Source organism: Pongo pygmaeus, chromosome 14, assembly GCF_028885625.2.
Source record: "Pongo pygmaeus isolate AG05252 chromosome 14, NHGRI_mPonPyg2-v2.0_pri, whole genome shotgun sequence".
Classification (NCBI taxonomy): domain Eukaryota; kingdom Metazoa; phylum Chordata; class Mammalia; order Primates; family Hominidae; genus Pongo; species Pongo pygmaeus.
This window is the reverse complement of record NC_072387.2, coordinates 123,544,237-123,560,053: the sequence shown is the minus strand read 5'-3', so window position 1 is coordinate 123,560,053 and position 15,817 is coordinate 123,544,237. Positions and strand designations below refer to the sequence as shown.

The following is a 15,817-nucleotide window of genomic DNA, read 5'->3' as shown; positions in this document are numbered from 1 at the left end:
AATTATCAAACCAACGTTTAAAAGAAACATTCTCACTCAAAACCTGAGACTCACCTTGTCTGAGCTCAAATCACAGTGTTTGAGCCTCAGGGGTGGACAAGAAAACTGGGTCAGGATCAGACAGGGCTGCAGAGTGGGGTGGGGACCGCGGCAACACCAGGCTGGGCCTACGCAATTCAGAACCGCCCTGCATGGCATAATGCCCTCAGGACACTGACCAGAAACCAGACCTCAAAAAGAAAGAAAGTCGCACTCAACAGGGAATTCGGGTTCCCTCTGGCCTGCACCTTTGCCTTCTTTCCGTCTTCTGATTATTAAAGGGGTGAATTACCTAGTCAGGCAGGGCTGTGGCTATGGCTCCGAGCCCCGCTGTCGCCCGCTCCGGCCCCAGACCTAGAACCTCACGCTGGCCTCTGAGCGCCAGGGCCCTGCGGGTCTCTGTGATGCACACAGAGAGCAAATGTCCACGCCGACTCAGAGCAGACAGACTGAGGACAAAACAGGTTCTGCTGACAAGCGCACACGAGGCTCAGGGACCACGGGTACTTTCAGTCAGGCCTGAGCCGCGGAGGGCTGAGCAGTGCGCACCGGAAGAGGTGAGGGCCCTGCCGGAAACCCACGGACAGAAAGACGCCCTGGGAAGACCAGGACGACAGCAGTGCTGCGAGGGAAGACGGCACCGTGATCTACACTGGCAGAAGCTCTGCCCACCTGAGAGTATGAGGGTCTGAGGGGAAAGTATGAGGGGACGGTCTGTGGGTCTGAGGGGAGGGTCTGAGGGCCTGAGAAGGGGGTCTGAGAGGACGGTCTGAGGGTCTGAGGGTCTGAGGGCCTGAGAAGGGGGTCTGAGAGGACGGTCTGAGGGTCTGAGGGGAGGGTCTGAGGGCCTGAGAAGGGGGTCTGAGAGGACGGTCTGAGGGTCTGAGGGGAGGGTCAGAGGGTCTGTGCGTCTGAGAGGAGGGTCTGAGAGGACAGATTGAGGGTCTGAGAAGAGGGTCTGAGGATCTGAGGGAAGGGTTGGAGGGTCTGAGAGGAGGGTCTCTGGGTCTGAGGGGAGGGTCTGAGGGCCTGGGAGGAGGGTCTGAGAGGACAGATTGAGGGTCTGAGGATCTGAGGGAAGGGTTCGAGGGTCTGAGAGGAGGGTCTGAGGGCCTGGGAGGAGGGTCTGAGAGGATGGTCTGAGGGTCTGAGGGTCTGAGGGGAGGGTCAGAGGGTCTGTGCGTCTGAGAGGAGGGTCTGAGAGGACAGATTGAGGGTCTGAGGATCTGAGGGAAGGGTTCGAGGGTCTGAGAGGAGGGTCTCTGGGTCTGAGGGGAGCATCTGAGGGGAGGGTCTGTGGGTCTCTTGGGAGGGTCTGAGGGTCTGGGGGGCAGTCTGAGAGTCTGAGAAGAGAGACTGAGGGTCTGAGAGGAGGGTCTTTGGGTCTGAGAGGAAGATTGACGGTCTGAAGAGAGAGTCTGAGGGTGTGAGGGGAGGCTCTGAGGGTCTGAGAAGAGGATCTGTGGGTCTGAGCCGAGGATCTGAGAGTTGGAGAGGAGGGTTTGTGGGTCTGAGAGGAGCATCTGAGGGTCTGAGGGGAGGGTCTCTGAGTCTGAGAGGAGGGCCTGTGGATTTGATAGGCGGCTCTGAGGGGAAGGTCTGAGAGTCTGAGAAGAGGGTGTGAAGGAAGGGTCTGAGGGTCGGAGAGGTGGATCTGAGGGTCTGAGGGGAGGGTCTGAAGGTCTGAGAGGAGGCTCTGAGGGGAGAGGCTGTGGGTCTCTTGGGAGGGTCTGTGGGTCTGAGAAGAGGGTCTGAGGGGAGGGTCTGTGGGTTTGAGGGGAGGGTGTGTGGGTCTAAGGGGTGGGTCTGGGGGTCTGAGGGGAGAATCTGTGGGTCGGAAGGGAGAGTCTGAGGGCATGAGTAGAGGGTCTGAGGGGAGGGTTTGAGGATCTGAGAATAGGGTCTGAGGGTCTGATGGGAGGGTCTCTGGGTCTGAAGCGAGGGTCTGAAGGCCTGAGGGGAGGGTCTCATAGTCTGAGAAGAGTTTCTGACGGTCTGAGGGGAGGGTTTGTGGGTCTATGGGGAGGGTCTGATGGGAGGATCTGTGTATCTCAGGGGGGCGTCCGAGGGTCTGACGGGAGGGTCTGAGGGTCTTGAGAAGAGAGTCTGAGGGTCAGACAGGAGGGTGTTGGGGTCTGAGAGGAGGGTTGAGGTTCTGAGGGGAAAGTCTAAGAGTATGAGGGGAGGGTCTGAGAGGAGAGTCTGAGGATCTGAGGAAAGGGTCAGCGGGGAGGGTCTCTGGGTCTGCAGGGAGGGTCTGAGAGTCTGAGAAGAGGGTCTGAGGGGAGGGGCTCAGGGTCTGAGAAGATGTTCTGAGGGTCTGAGGGGAGGGTCTCAGGTTCTGAGGGGAGTGTCTGTATCTCAGGGGGGTTCTGAGGGTCTGATGGGTCTTTGTATCTCGGTGGGGGTTCTGAGGGGAGGGTGTGACAGTCTGAGAAGAGTCTGAGGGTCAGAGAGGAGGGTGTTTGGATCTGAGAAGAGAGTTGAGAATATGAGAGGAGTCTGAGGGTATGAGGGGAGAGTCTGAGAGGAGGGTCTCTGGGTCTGAGGGAAGGGTCTGCGGGTCTGAGAGGAGGGTCTGAGGGTCTGAGGAGATAGTCCATGGGTTTAGGGGGAGAATCTGTGGGTCTGAAGGAAGGGTCTGAGGGTATGACGAGGGTCTGAAGGTCTGAGGGGAGGGTTTGAAGGTCTGAGAAGATGGTCTGAGGGTCTGAGGGGAGGGTCAGAGGGTCTAAGGAAAGAGTCTGAGGGGAGGGTCTCTGTGTCTGACAGGAGAGTCTGAGAAGAGGGTCTGAGGGGAGGGTCTGTTGGTCTGAGTTGAGGGTCTGAGGGGATGGTATGTGAGTCTGAGGGCAGGGTCTCTGGGTCTGAGAGGAGAGTCTGTGGGTCTGAGAATAGGGTCTGAGGGTGTGAGAGGAGGGTCTGTGGGTCTGAGGGGAGGGACTGTGGGTCTGAGAGGAGGGACTGTGGGTCTGAGGAAAGGATCTGTGGGTCTGAGAAGAGGGTCTGAGGGAAGGATCTGTGGGTCTGAGAAGAGGGTCTAAGGGGAGGGTCTGAGGGTCTGAGGAGAGGGTTTGGGGATCCAGGAGGAGGGTCTGAGAGTCTGAGGGGAAGGTCAGAGGGGAGAGTCTGAGGGCCTGTGGGGAGGGTCAGAGGGTTTAAGAGGAGGGTCTGTGGGTCTGAGGGGAATGTCTGTGTATCTGAGAGGAGGGTCTGTGCATCTGAGGGGAGGTCTGTGTGTTTGGGGGGAGGGTCTATGTGTCTGACAGGAGGGTCTGTGTGTCTGACAGGAGGGTCTGTGTGTCTGAGGGGAGGGTCTCAGAGGAGGGTCTGTGGGTCAGAGAGAAGGGTCTGAGGGGAGGGTCTGAGGGTCTTAGAGGAGCATCTGAGGGTCTGAGGGTTGGGTCTCTGGGTGTCTTGGGAAGGTCTGACGGGATGGTTCGTGAGTCTGAGGGGAGAGTCTGCGGGTCTGAGGCGAGAGTCTAAGGGTAGGGGAATAGGGTCTGAGCATCTGAGGGGATGGCCTGAGGGTTGGAGAATAGGGTCTGTGGGTTTAAGACGAGAGGTCTGAGTGTCTGTGGTGAGGGTCTGAGAAGAGGTTCTCAGGTTCTTATGGGAAGGTCTGAGGGGAGGGCTTGTGTCTGAGGGGAGGGTCTGAGGGTCTGAGCGGAGCATCTGTGGGTCTAAGGGGAGGGTCTGTGGGTCTGAGAAGCAGGTCTGAGGGGCAGGTCTGTTGGTCTAAGGGGAGGGTCTGTGGGTTTGAGGGGAGAGAGTCTGCAGGTCTGAGAGGAGGGTAAGGGTCTGAGGGGTGGGTCTATGGGTCTGAGAGGAGGGGCGTGGGTCTGTGTTCTGAGAGGAGGGTCTCAGGGTCTGAGTGTAGGGTTTGAGGGTCTAAGAAGAGGGTCCAAGGGTCTGAGCAGAGAGTCTGTGGGTCTGAGGGGAGGTTATGAGGATATGAGAAGAGGGTCTGAGCGTCTGAGGGGAGGGTCTGAGGGTCTGAGAAGAGGGTCTAAGAGTCTGGAGGGAGGGTCTGTAAGTCCAAGGGGAGGATCTGAGGGTGTGAGAAGAGTGTCTCAAGGTCTGAGGGGAGGGTCTGTGGGTTTGAGAGGAGGGGTGTGGGTCTGAGGAAGGGTCTGAGGGTGTGAGAAGAGGATATGAGGGTCTAAGGTGAGGGTCTCTGGGTGTGAACATCTGATGGGAGGGTGTGTGGGTCTGAAAGGAGGGTCCATGGGTCTGAGGGGCGGGTCTGAGGGTCGGAGAAGAGGGTCTGAGGGCCTGAGGGGAGGGTCTTTGGGTCAGAGAAGAGGGTCTGAGGGTCTGAGGCAAGCATTTTAGCGTTTGAAGGTAGGGTCTGAGAAAAGGGTCTTGGGTTCTTAAGGGAGGATCTGAGGGGAGGGTCTGTGTGTCTGAAGGGAGGGTCTGAGGGTCTGAGGTGAGGGTCTGTGGGTCTGAGAGGAGGGTCTGAGGACTGATGGGATGCTCTGTGGGTCTAAGAGGAGGGTCTGATAGAAAGGTCTGTGGGTATGAAGGGAGGGTCTGAGGATAGTTTGAGGGGAGCATCTGAAGGAAGAGGAGGGTTTGAAGGGAGGGGAGGGTCTGTGGATCTATGGGAAGTGTCCGTGGGTTGGGGAGGGTCTGCAGGTCTGAGGGGAGGGTCTGAAGGTAGGGGATGGTCTGTGGGTCTGTGGGAAAGGTCTGTGGGGTGGGGAGGTTATGGGTCTGAGGGGAAGGTCTATGAGTCTGTGGGAAGGGTCTGTGGGTCTGAGGGGACTGCGTCGGGTCTGTGGATATGTGGGGAGGGGGTCTGTGGGAAGTGTCTCTCAGTCTGTGGAAAGGGTCTGTGGGGCTGAGGGGAGCACTTGTGGGTCTTTGCGGATGATCTGAGGGGTGGGTCTCTCAGGCTCTGAGTTAACTGCAGACATGGTAAGTGCTGCAGAGGAGGTATTAGGAGCTACAAAAATGCCACAGAGAGAGACCTCGCAATGTTGTTGTCAGGAAAGTTGATCCAAGAAAGTGTTGTGGATTTAAGATCGCAGGGATGAGTGGAGAGAGATAGCTGGGATCGTGTGGACTGGAGGGAACTGGCGAGAAGTTCTTTAAGTCTGATGGAGGACTCTGAAATTTATCTTCAGAGTGAGTGGGAGCTGAGGAAGAGTTTGGGGCAAGTGGATGGCTCTTTGTTGTTCTTGTTTTTAACTTTGTTTTGAATGAATTTGAGACTTACTAAAAAGTTGCAGAAATAGTACCCAGAGTTCCCACATAATCCTCCCCAGCTTTCCTCATATCCATGTCTGTCATGGCCATGACACAGATATTAAACCCAGCACCCAGTGTGACACCGTGGCCCATGCCTGTAATCCCACAATTTTGGGAGAGCAAGGCAGGAGGACCGCTTGAGCCCAGGAGTTCAAGACCAGCCTGGGCAACACAATGAGGTCTCATCTCTACAAAAAATAAAATCAAATTACCTGGGTGTGGTGGTGTGCGCCTGTGGTCCCAGCTACTTGAGTGGGGAGGATCGCTGGAGCCCAGGAGTTGGAGGCTGCATTGAGTCATGATTGTACCACTGCACTCCAGCCTGGGTGACAGAGCCAGACCCTATATCAGCCCCAGCCACCCTTGTCCTGGGGCCTGGGCATGGATTTTGCTGTCTCATGTTCTCAGGACTGTATGAAGTCCAGCCCATTTGGCAAGCATCCTGTGGAGGTAAGGCTGTCTCTCAGTGGCTCCTGAGCTGATGTGTCCAACTCCAGGTCCAGGTGGTGTCTGCTGAGTCTCCCTGATGTGTCCAACTCCAGGTCCAGGTGGTGTCTGCTGAGTCTCCCTGATGTGTCCAACTCCAGGTCCAGGTGGTGTCTGCTGAGTCTCCCTGATGTGTCCAACTCCAGGTCCAGGTGGTGTCTGCTGAGTCTCCTGGTCAAATCGCCATCCTTCCTCTGTAGTGGACAATCGTCCTGGAGACACTGGGAGACCAAATCCTGATTCTCCTGGAACTTCTCTGATTTTGGCATCCATGGGGGTCTTGTCGGCAGCAATCGGTTCCGTGGACTTTGCCTCATGGTGATTTTGTTTCCCCCTTTCCTCTGGCATTTATCCATCGAGGTTCTCCTTCAAGGAAGAGCAGTTGGTCCCTCTTCCCCGTTTGCGTGTTGACACGGTCAGTGATGACAGCAGCGTGAACTTGCATGCATTTATTTTATTCTACAGTTTGCAATCAGCACAGCCATTGTGCATTTTGTTGCTCACATCACCCAAGGTTGGTGATGTCATCTCAGGGAATGACATTGACAGATTTACAGTTTAAAGCCCCTGCTTGCAGTGTGGGAGTGGGGTGTAACTGGGCAGGGATGGACGCAGTGAGGTAAGGCCCAGACTTCCCACGGTAACAATGTCATCTCAGTGACTGATGAGGAGCCGAGAGCTTCCTCAGTATTCAAAGCCCTTCTTCACTGACCTAGCCCTGGGTAGAATGCGGGTTTAAAAAGCCTAATGTGGTACATGCTTGGGTCCCTCTGATGTTCTAGAAACAAAACCTGCTTTCCTTGAGACTTGCTTTCTTGTATTTGCTTAAAGACAACGTGACCTCTCAGCGTGGCAATCCCAGAAGCAGGTCACTGGACAACTCGTTAATTTCGAGCGCGGTGACTGGGATTTCAAGGTGGAGACTTGGTCCACCCGCTGGCTTTCAAGAGTGAGGAGCATGGTGCTGCCTTCTAACTATGCTTTTTAACAGGATTCAGTTTGCAGTGCCGCAAACAAAGTGAGCCACTGGGAGGCAGCAGAGGCCTTGGAGGGGAGGTGCATCTGGCAGCCAGAGCTCATTGCGGGACCACCCGCAGGCACGTGGAGCATCTTTGCCTTGTGGAGCCTGGCACCAGGACTGCCGGGAGGGGGAGAGGCTCAGCTCCCACACCCGGGGAACCTATGCCACACCGGGGCCCTCTCCAGCCTCACTGGCAGTGTCTCTGGGACCACTCCCCAGATTACTTGTCGTGGGGTTGGCTCGGGCAGGGAGGCAGAGCAGCCCTACAACCCCTCTGCAAACACACACATGCTCTCACCACAAACAGATTAGAACCGCACCACATGGATTCTGCCTAACACCACACTGGGGCCCTGGATGTTTCCCCCTCATCCACCTTGTTTTGAATGTAGAACGAAGTCCAAAGCTTTTCTTCTAACAGTTCCAGGCAGGTTGGCATATCGAATCAATCCAAACCCAGTCTGCCTGTCCTCAGATCCCCTCTGCACCACAAAGCCCAGGCAGTATGATCACCACTTGCCAGAGGCCCTCACAGCTGGGCCTTCACCTGCGACCTGGGTTCCACACACTGCTTTACCTACATGAAGCTTGGGGGCGGCCTGTTTCCTGCCCCTGCCATTTGGGCCCTCTTTCCTCAGTGACATTACACCTGGTGGCTTCAGACTTTCTTGACTGCCTCGGTAAGAAGCTACTTTTTGCATCATCAGCACACACAAACACACACGAGTGAGAAGTAGGTGTAAAATGGAACCAAAAGCTTCATGAGACAGTGCACCATCACCCTCTATTCTGTTCCACTTCCCTTTCTAATGGCAGTCATCATCTTCCAAATTGAATTTGCTCTCCACTGACAGGTTGCTGTTTGAGAAACAAGCCTCTAAACCATCCTTCAAGGGATCACAGCACAGCAACCACTCCCAACTCTGTTCCTTGGGCCGCTCCTCTGAGTGCCATTATTCTCACTGCCTGGATTCACTCATTCAGTCAATCAGCAAACATGTAATGAGGGACAACTGTGCAGATCCGTGCTCCTCATGACAGGGTCCCGGGCCAGCAGCAACAGCAGTGCCTGAATATTTGTCGGAAATGCACATCTCAGGCCCACCCCAGACCTCTGGGTTTGCCCAGCAACTGGGTTTTGAGAAGCCCTCTCGTGATGATTCTTATGTCCTCTCAAATCTGAGAGCCTCTCTGCTAGCTGATGCAGGCTGTGCCACGTAGCGCCAAGTCCTCCTAAACGTGTTGACACCATGGGAACAACACGTGGCCTAAGGGATCTCTTCAGAATGCTGTCAGTGTTTCAGCACACTGCGGGACTAAGAAGTGGGTGAGGGCCTGCTCTCCCTGAGGCTGCGTGCTTTCAGATTGTTCTTTATGCCAAGTTGTTTTGGGAGCCCCCTGCTAAACTGGGGTTCCAGTACCAGAGTGGGTGGCAACCCTGCCCTCTGGGGAAATGCAGGGGCCAGATGTGATGTTTACCATGTGCCTTCTATGGGATGTTTCTCTTACCTGATGGATGGCCTAATGCCTGGTTGTCCATTGTGTGCCTGGGGTCCCTCACATGGGAAACTTGCTTGCAGTGGCAGATGCCCTGAGGCTCGTGTCTGACCCATGTCCAGGATTCGCCAGCCTGACCATTGCTCTAGGGCTGGAGCCCACTCTTATGTTCCCCCCACCCACTGGGAACCAGGGAAACAGCCTGGGCAACCCCTAGTTCTTCTAGTGGAAGATGCAAATTCAACCTGGCCCCCACACATGCACAGCTGCACGCACAGCTGCACACACACCTGCACACACACACCTACACGTGTGCATCTGCATACATACGCCTACAAAGACTCACTCACAGATCCTGCAGAGGGAGGGGCCCATGAGTCAGGAGGGCTGTCTTCCATCCCTGGGTCCCACCAAGCAGAAGTGAAGAGTTAAGCAGAGAGAGAGAGCACGACAACTAGCGCTATAAATATATAGGGGAACAGGGTGTGGTCACTTTAAGTTCACAGGCAAATGCCTGACTAGGGCTCTGCTTCTAATACCCTGGCAGAAGCCTGGGCCCTGTCGTTCCCTTACATAAATGTTACGGCTGGGCTGGGAATAATGCCTCAAAAAGCTGTTGGAGAACCTTTCATGAGACTTGTTCTTGAGGTTTCTGGTCCTATAATAAATCTGATGAAAGCTGTGGACCCTCTCCAGGTAAATGCAAATGTGTACATGCTTGTACACACACACACCTACACACAACTGCACACACACCTACATACACATCTACACATCCACACCCACACACGGGGACATTACCCCTGGACACACACCTACATACATGCACACACACCTACACACACCCCCACATCTACACCTGTGCACACACACCCACGCACACAAGCCCATCCACATGCGGGACATTACACTTGCACACACACATACCTGGACACACCTGTGCACACACACCTGCACACACCCACACATGCAAACATCTATGCATGTGCACCTACACATACACCCCTACACACATCTGCACACACATACATCCCATACACCTGTGCTAACATGCCCACCTGTACATGCACACCTACACACAACTGCACACACTCACCTGTGTGCACACGTCCACCCATGCACACCTGCACACACCTAGACACCTGTACACACACACCTGTACACACACCTACACATACCTGTGCACACACACCTGTGTAGGTAGAGAACCAGTGGTTTGTTTCCTGGAGAGCTCCCTTCCTCAGGCCCCTCCAAGCTGACCAGCTGCTCTCTCCCCAGGTGGGCAGCTCTTGTCCCAGAACTCTGCTTGGAATCCCCTCAGGGTGGTGCTCTATGTGCTGGACCCCCAAGCCATCTTTCTTGGCTTTGAAACAACATTTTCTACAGCAGCTTCCAGAGGAGCGGCTTGTGACTCTGAAGACATCTTTATTATGCTCTTCGCAGCTCATTCTCCAGGTATTGGATCCTAGGTGGAATTCATTTTCCTTGGGAATCTCAACAGCTTCACTCTACTGCTTTCGTGTTGTTGAGAAGCCCAAGGCTTTTTTATCTCTGTCCCTTTGCCTGAGAGCTGATTTAGTTTCTTTCTGAAAGCTATTTAGAACTTTATTCGTGTTCTGAAATTTTGTGATGATGTGGTTTGTAAGGGACTTTTTTCATTTACTGTGTGGGTATCTGTGGTGCCCATATGACCGAGACAAAGAAATGGAAAATGGCAGGGAAAATGTAAGAAAATTAGAGGATCAAACCAGGCAGTCCTCATCCAGCCAAAAGAGGGTCCAGAAAAAGAGAACCAAAGACACCAGGGACAGAGCTGCCAGAAGCAACCTGGGAAAGTCCCCAGGTCTCAGGAGCATTGGCCAAGCTCCTAGTTTCCACCATCTCTTCCATCACTCCTGAGTGTTTTTATTTTGGTAATCTTTTTTTTTTTTCATTTCAAAGACATTTTTTCTTGATTATTTTTCATGATATTCTGTTCTTATTTTATGGATGTACTATCTTTTCATACATCCCTGATGGTGTATTAATGGTAAATTTTTATTTTATTTATTTATTATTCTTTATTCTTGGAGACAGACTCTCGCTTTGTCGCCCAGGCTGGAGTGCAGTGGCGTGATCTCGCTCACTGCAACCTCCATCTCCCAGGTTCAAGCGATTCTCGTGCCTCAGCCTCCCGAGTAGCTGGGACTACGGTTTTGTGCCACTATGCCTGGCCACACACCTGGCTTTTTTTTTTTTTTTTTTTTTTTTGTAGTTTTAGTAGAGACAGGGTTTCACCATGTGGCCCAGGCTGGTCTCAAACTCCTGAGCTCAGGCAATCTGCCCACCTCAGCGTCCCAATGTGCTAGGCGTGAGTCACTGCGCCCGGCCTAATGATAGGTTTTTAAAACATTTTCCATGACATTTTTTTCTGCTTCCTGAATTCTCTGTTTTCATTCTTCCACTTTGGTCTTACCTGTAGGAAAGCCCCTAGGTGGAGGCTGTTCATTCATATCCATATATACACACATTTTTTTTTGAGACAGGTCTCACTCTGTTGCTCAGGTTGGAGTGCAGTGGCATGACGATGGCTCACTGTAGCCTCGATTTTCCGGGCTCAAGCCATCCTCCCACCTCCTGAGTAGCTGAGACTACTTGTGCACCACCACACCCACCTAATTTTTGTATTTTTCGTAGAAACAAGGTCTCATCTTGTTGCCCAGCCTGGTCTCAAACTCCTGGGCTAAGCGATACATCTGCCTGAGCCTCCAAAAGCACCAGGACTTCAGGCATGAGCCTGGGGAACAGCAAGGCTTGTTCATTCATATGGAAGAGTTAAGATGCTAAAATGCTCCCTGGAAGTTCTGTGAGAGGGTGGGTTGTCTCCGGGGGTGTCATTCCCCAAGGTGAGCTGATGTCTGGTCTCCTGTCTTGGCTCACCCGGAGCGTCTGGAGGACAGTCCTGCAGCCCCTTGCCTTGTGGAAGTTCATGATGTAAAGTCACAGTTCTGGGAGGAAGCCACACCTCTCTGTCCCAACCCCCTGGATTATAGGTGAAAATAAATTTTAACTTCTGATAATCTGATGTACTGCCCAAATTCTTAATGATTTTAGGAAGCCCAGTTAGTCTCCTCTTCTTTCCTGAAAAGCCCTAGCTGTTCACAGTGTGTTTTCACCGCTCACTTTTGCCCAGCTTATGCTCAGGGGTTCACTTCTTCATGCGCCACTGGTAAAAATCACAGGTGGCCCGATTTCATCACACCTTTTCAAAGCGTTGACGATGCCAGGCACAGTGGCTCATGCCTGTAATCCCAGCACTTTGGGAGGCCAAGGCAGGCGGATCACCTGAGGTCAGGAGTTCAAGACCTGCCTGGCCAACATGGTGAAACCCCGTCTCTACAAAAATACAAAAAGTAGCTAGGTATGATGGTGGTTGCCTGTAATCCCAGCTACTTGGGAGGCTGAGGCAGGAGAATCGCTTGATTCCGGGAGGCGGAGGTTGCAGTGAGCCAAGATCGCACCATCGCATTCCAGCCTGGGCGACTGAGCAAGACTCCATCTCAAAAAAACGAACAAACAACAACAAAAAAACCAAAGTGTTGACGATGACCAATCGATTGATTAGAAAGAGGAAACCCAAGCCCAATGGCTTTGTTCTTTTTTTATTTTACTTTTGTTTTCTTTTCTACAGGAAGGAGGCTTTGTTCTTGCAAATGTGGGGAGAGTATTCTGGCCCAGGGGAAGCTCAGTGAGTAGCGGGTGTGGATTTGCCCTGCCGGACTTGGATGCGTGACGTGGCACAATTGTTTATTCTCCTTAATTAAATTTTGGCTGTGAGTTCCCATCTACCTGGCCAGGAATTTAACCTCAAATCATTTTTATGGGTGTCTCTCCTGCTCTCAGAATCAAACCAGAACATTCTGGAGAGAACCTCCAGTCTTCAGGCCCCTATGGGGGAACCTAGGTGGTGTGGGGCCAGGTGTCCACGCCCCAGTGCAGAAACAGATGTCGGTTCCCCTTCCATGTCCCATGGGAACCTCTGGCACAGCTCCCTGGCAGTGGGTCAGGGTCCTCTCCCCAGGCCCTCATGACGCCCAGAGGACCCACCCCTCACTGAGAAGCCCCACCCTCAGCTGACCCCTCAATCCTTCGGACACTCCATCTCTTTTGCTACTTAAACCATAGCCAAAAAGACGCCCCATCACCCTCCCCCAGGCGAGGGAAGGCAGAGGTCACAAGACACAAACCCGTCGCTGCTCTCAGGAGAAGCACCCTCCTTCCTTCTGGAAGGGATTGGAAAATGAGACCAGCCTCTCTGTCCAGTCCCCTGGCAGTGGGTGCAGCTTTCCATGGCCAGCCTGAGAGCTTCCAGCTGACTTGCTGGAGGGGGAGGAGCCCAGAGGTTTCCCTGATGAGCTGTGAAAGGGCTTCCTGAAGGCGCTGAGAGATTGAGCAAAAGGCAGACAGTGAGGAAGGGGAAACACTGGGTCTCCAGGGGGATAGCATCTGTATATCTCAGGCCCTGGAGGGCCGGGCCTCACGGTGACATGAGCATGTGTGGCTGCAACCCCGGAGTCCTGGACGGAGGTGAAGGCACCCAGGATGAAAGGACTCAGGTGGGGTGGGCTTTGCACGGACTCCTAAACTCCAGAAGATTAGCAGGAACATAGGCAAGGCACTGGAATCACACAGGAGAAGAGTCCCTGGGAAGCTGGCAGCAGCAGCGTTATTTGAAGGACACCACAGTCATGGTGTGAACTCTGCACTGGAGGAGCACCCCGTCTTGGGCACGGGCCGTGCTGAAGAATGAGGAGCGTCACAGACTCGGGGACTCAGGCATGTTTGTCTGTTCTCACGCTGCTATGAAGAACTTCCCCAAGACCGGGTAATTTATAAAGGAAACAGGTTTAATTGACTCACAGTTCTCCATGGCTGGGGAGACCTCAGGAAACTTACAATCATGGCAGAAGGGGAAGCAGACACATCCTTATTCACAAGGCAGCAGGATGGAGAAGTGAGAGCGCAAGAACAAACTGCCACTTTTAAAACCATCAGACCTTGTGAGAACTCACTATCATGAGAACAGCCTGGGGGATATCTGCCCCCACGATGCAATCACCTCCATCCATCAACCCATGAGGATTACAATTCAAAATGAGATTTGGGTGGGGACATAGCCAAACCATATCATCAGGGAAATATGGGGTGGGGAAGCCAGGAGAGGAGAAGGCAGCAGGGAGGAACAGGGAGACTTATGCAGCCCACCAGGAACTCAGGGACGTGGCTCCAGGCCATGGCCATGTCCTTGCGGTGCACTGCAGGGCACCAAGGGTGGGCATTGCCTAGTCCTGTGGGGATGAGCACGTGGTTATAGGAATGGGCTGAACTGAAGGAATTATAAAGAAAACCAAAATGGATTTCAAAATTTTTTCTTTAAAATATCTCCATGCAGTTTTTATATGTTCCCATGACATTAATAAAAGTATTGTAAGTTTCATTCATTCAAAAATACATATGAACTGCCTATTATGTATTATGTACCAGTGTTAGGATTTTTTATCCAAATATTTTTCCCAGTTTTGTTTGGCTTTCAAATTTGTTCATGATGCTTTCTGATATGCTGAAATTTTATATTTTCATATGAAATAGAATTTTCAAATAGTACAATTTCTTTCATTGCTCAATATCCCAAGAACTTTTAAGTATCCTGTTTATAAATATTCAATTGACCCATGTTTACAGTCTTGCCTCACAGTCCTGCCGTGTGGGCCCGTGGGTCTCCCCACAAGCTCTTACTTTCCCAGGGCCTGTCGGAGTTGAGCTGGGTGCTGTCCGAGTTGAGCTGGGTGCTGTCCGAGTTGAGCTGGGTGTTGTCCGAGTTGAGCTGGGTGTTGTTGGGTGATACAGCTCTGCATGGGCAGACGGGAGGCAGTTTTTGGGCAGCGGGGAAAGGACACAGAAGCAGAAATATCAAAGAAGAAATAAAATTGGCCTTGCAGACACAGAGGCCTCGCTGGTTGAGAATGGCTGGTTTTGGGGGGAGTGCAAAGGCCGTGTAAGCTCATGACTGGAGCTCGAGACAGGAGACTGGACCACCCAGGTCCGTGCTCTGGGGACACACAGCCCAGGCACTCCCCGCTGCCAGCTGTTGTTCAGGTTGTTATCGAGGCCACCAACATCCCCTCCAGCCTCAAGCATCCAGGTTGGAAGCTCAGTTCCGTAAGCCTGGTCTCAGATGTTGATCCGATAGGATTTCACCCTAACCTGATGACAATTTTCAAATTTAAGATAAAGATGTCATGACCAGGCTGGTCAGCCTCCAGCAAACATGTCCCCACAAGACTCACCATGAGCCCGTCCTCCCACTTCTTTCTAGTGACATGCTACACACTGGGGAAATGCTGAGAGCAGGGTGGGGGCAATGTGGCTACTAGGTGCTCATGTGGCTTGGAGGCCCCCGTCTGGATGACAGGGGCAGACATGATGGGGATGGGATGGGGAGGGTGCAGCTTTCTGGAAGGTCTGGATGAAAGAGGAGTCATGAGGTCAAGAAAGGGTTCTGCTGGGTCAGCATGGGACAAACGGGCAGGTCACAGATGAGGAAGTCACTAGCAGAGAGGTGGGGGTGAAAACAGGAGTGAGGGGTTCACAGAGCCAGGTCCTGTGGCTGCAGCGGGGCAGGTGGGCCCAGCTGGGGCTTTGAGGACACCGTTCCTGGGCAGTTAGGGTCTTACGTAAGTGCTCAGTTAGGCAGAGACCCTAGCATGCTTTCTCTTGTCATTCAGGGCACTTCTTATTTCATCTTGCAGAGAGAGGCTAATTGTGTGTTTTGGGGGGAATTTGATGTTACTCTCATCAAGTAGTTTTCCTTCGGTTTAGCAAAATTAAAAAGCCCCAGGTGGTCACAGGTGTTGGAGACAAAAAAAAAAAAAAGTCACCCTGTTGCAGAGACTCCACTGTATCCGGAATGCCTGGATGGGGAGAAGGCGAGTACACAGGGAAGATGCAGTGTCACAGGCGTGGCAAAGCGGCACAGGGACACAGCAATAGGCAAGTCAGCCTCAGGCAGACAGGCCACACCCAGAACGCTTCACATGCACCTGGCAACATCTCATATATCACAACGAGTGGAGGAGAAAACAGCACTAGACCATTTGGGATCATTTGGAAATGAAAAACCAATGCTATTTTCTAAAAATAAACATGTTGGTATCATTTCTCCATTAATCTGCTTCAGACTAGATACAACTTACTTCAAAATGTTTTAATTTATACTACTGCAATCCATAATTTATGTGTGCAATACATAATTACACCTGCCATTTTTACCTTCTCTATATCAAGTATTTTGGTCAAATTGTTAGTCTCTTAAAGCTGACAGTTATAGGAAAACCCTGGCTTAAAGTACTTGCTATGTTGTACACAATAAATATGTTGAATTTTATCTGTCAATTAAAAAAATTCATGCAGTTGAAAAAGCCTAATACGGTACCTGCTACGGTTCAAATGCTTCTGTTCCCTCGATGCTAATACGGTACC

The 15,817-nt window shown here is 52.5% G+C and overlaps 1 protein-coding gene across 1 annotated transcript; it reads left to right on the top strand.

The window, feature by feature from the left end:
• The first annotated feature begins 221 nt into the window (after positions 1 to 221).
• On the top strand, positions 222 to 13,945 carry LOC129011827 (uncharacterized). Its single transcript, XM_054447095.2, has 3 exons — positions 222 to 717; positions 9,578 to 9,754; positions 11,970 to 13,945. Exons 1-3 carry the CDS (start codon positions 354 to 356, stop codon positions 12,032 to 12,034), a joined length of 606 nt encoding a protein of 201 aa, XP_054303070.2. The 5' UTR covers positions 222 to 353; the 3' UTR covers positions 12,035 to 13,945.
• The last annotated feature ends 1,872 nt before the right edge of the window (positions 13,946 to 15,817 follow it).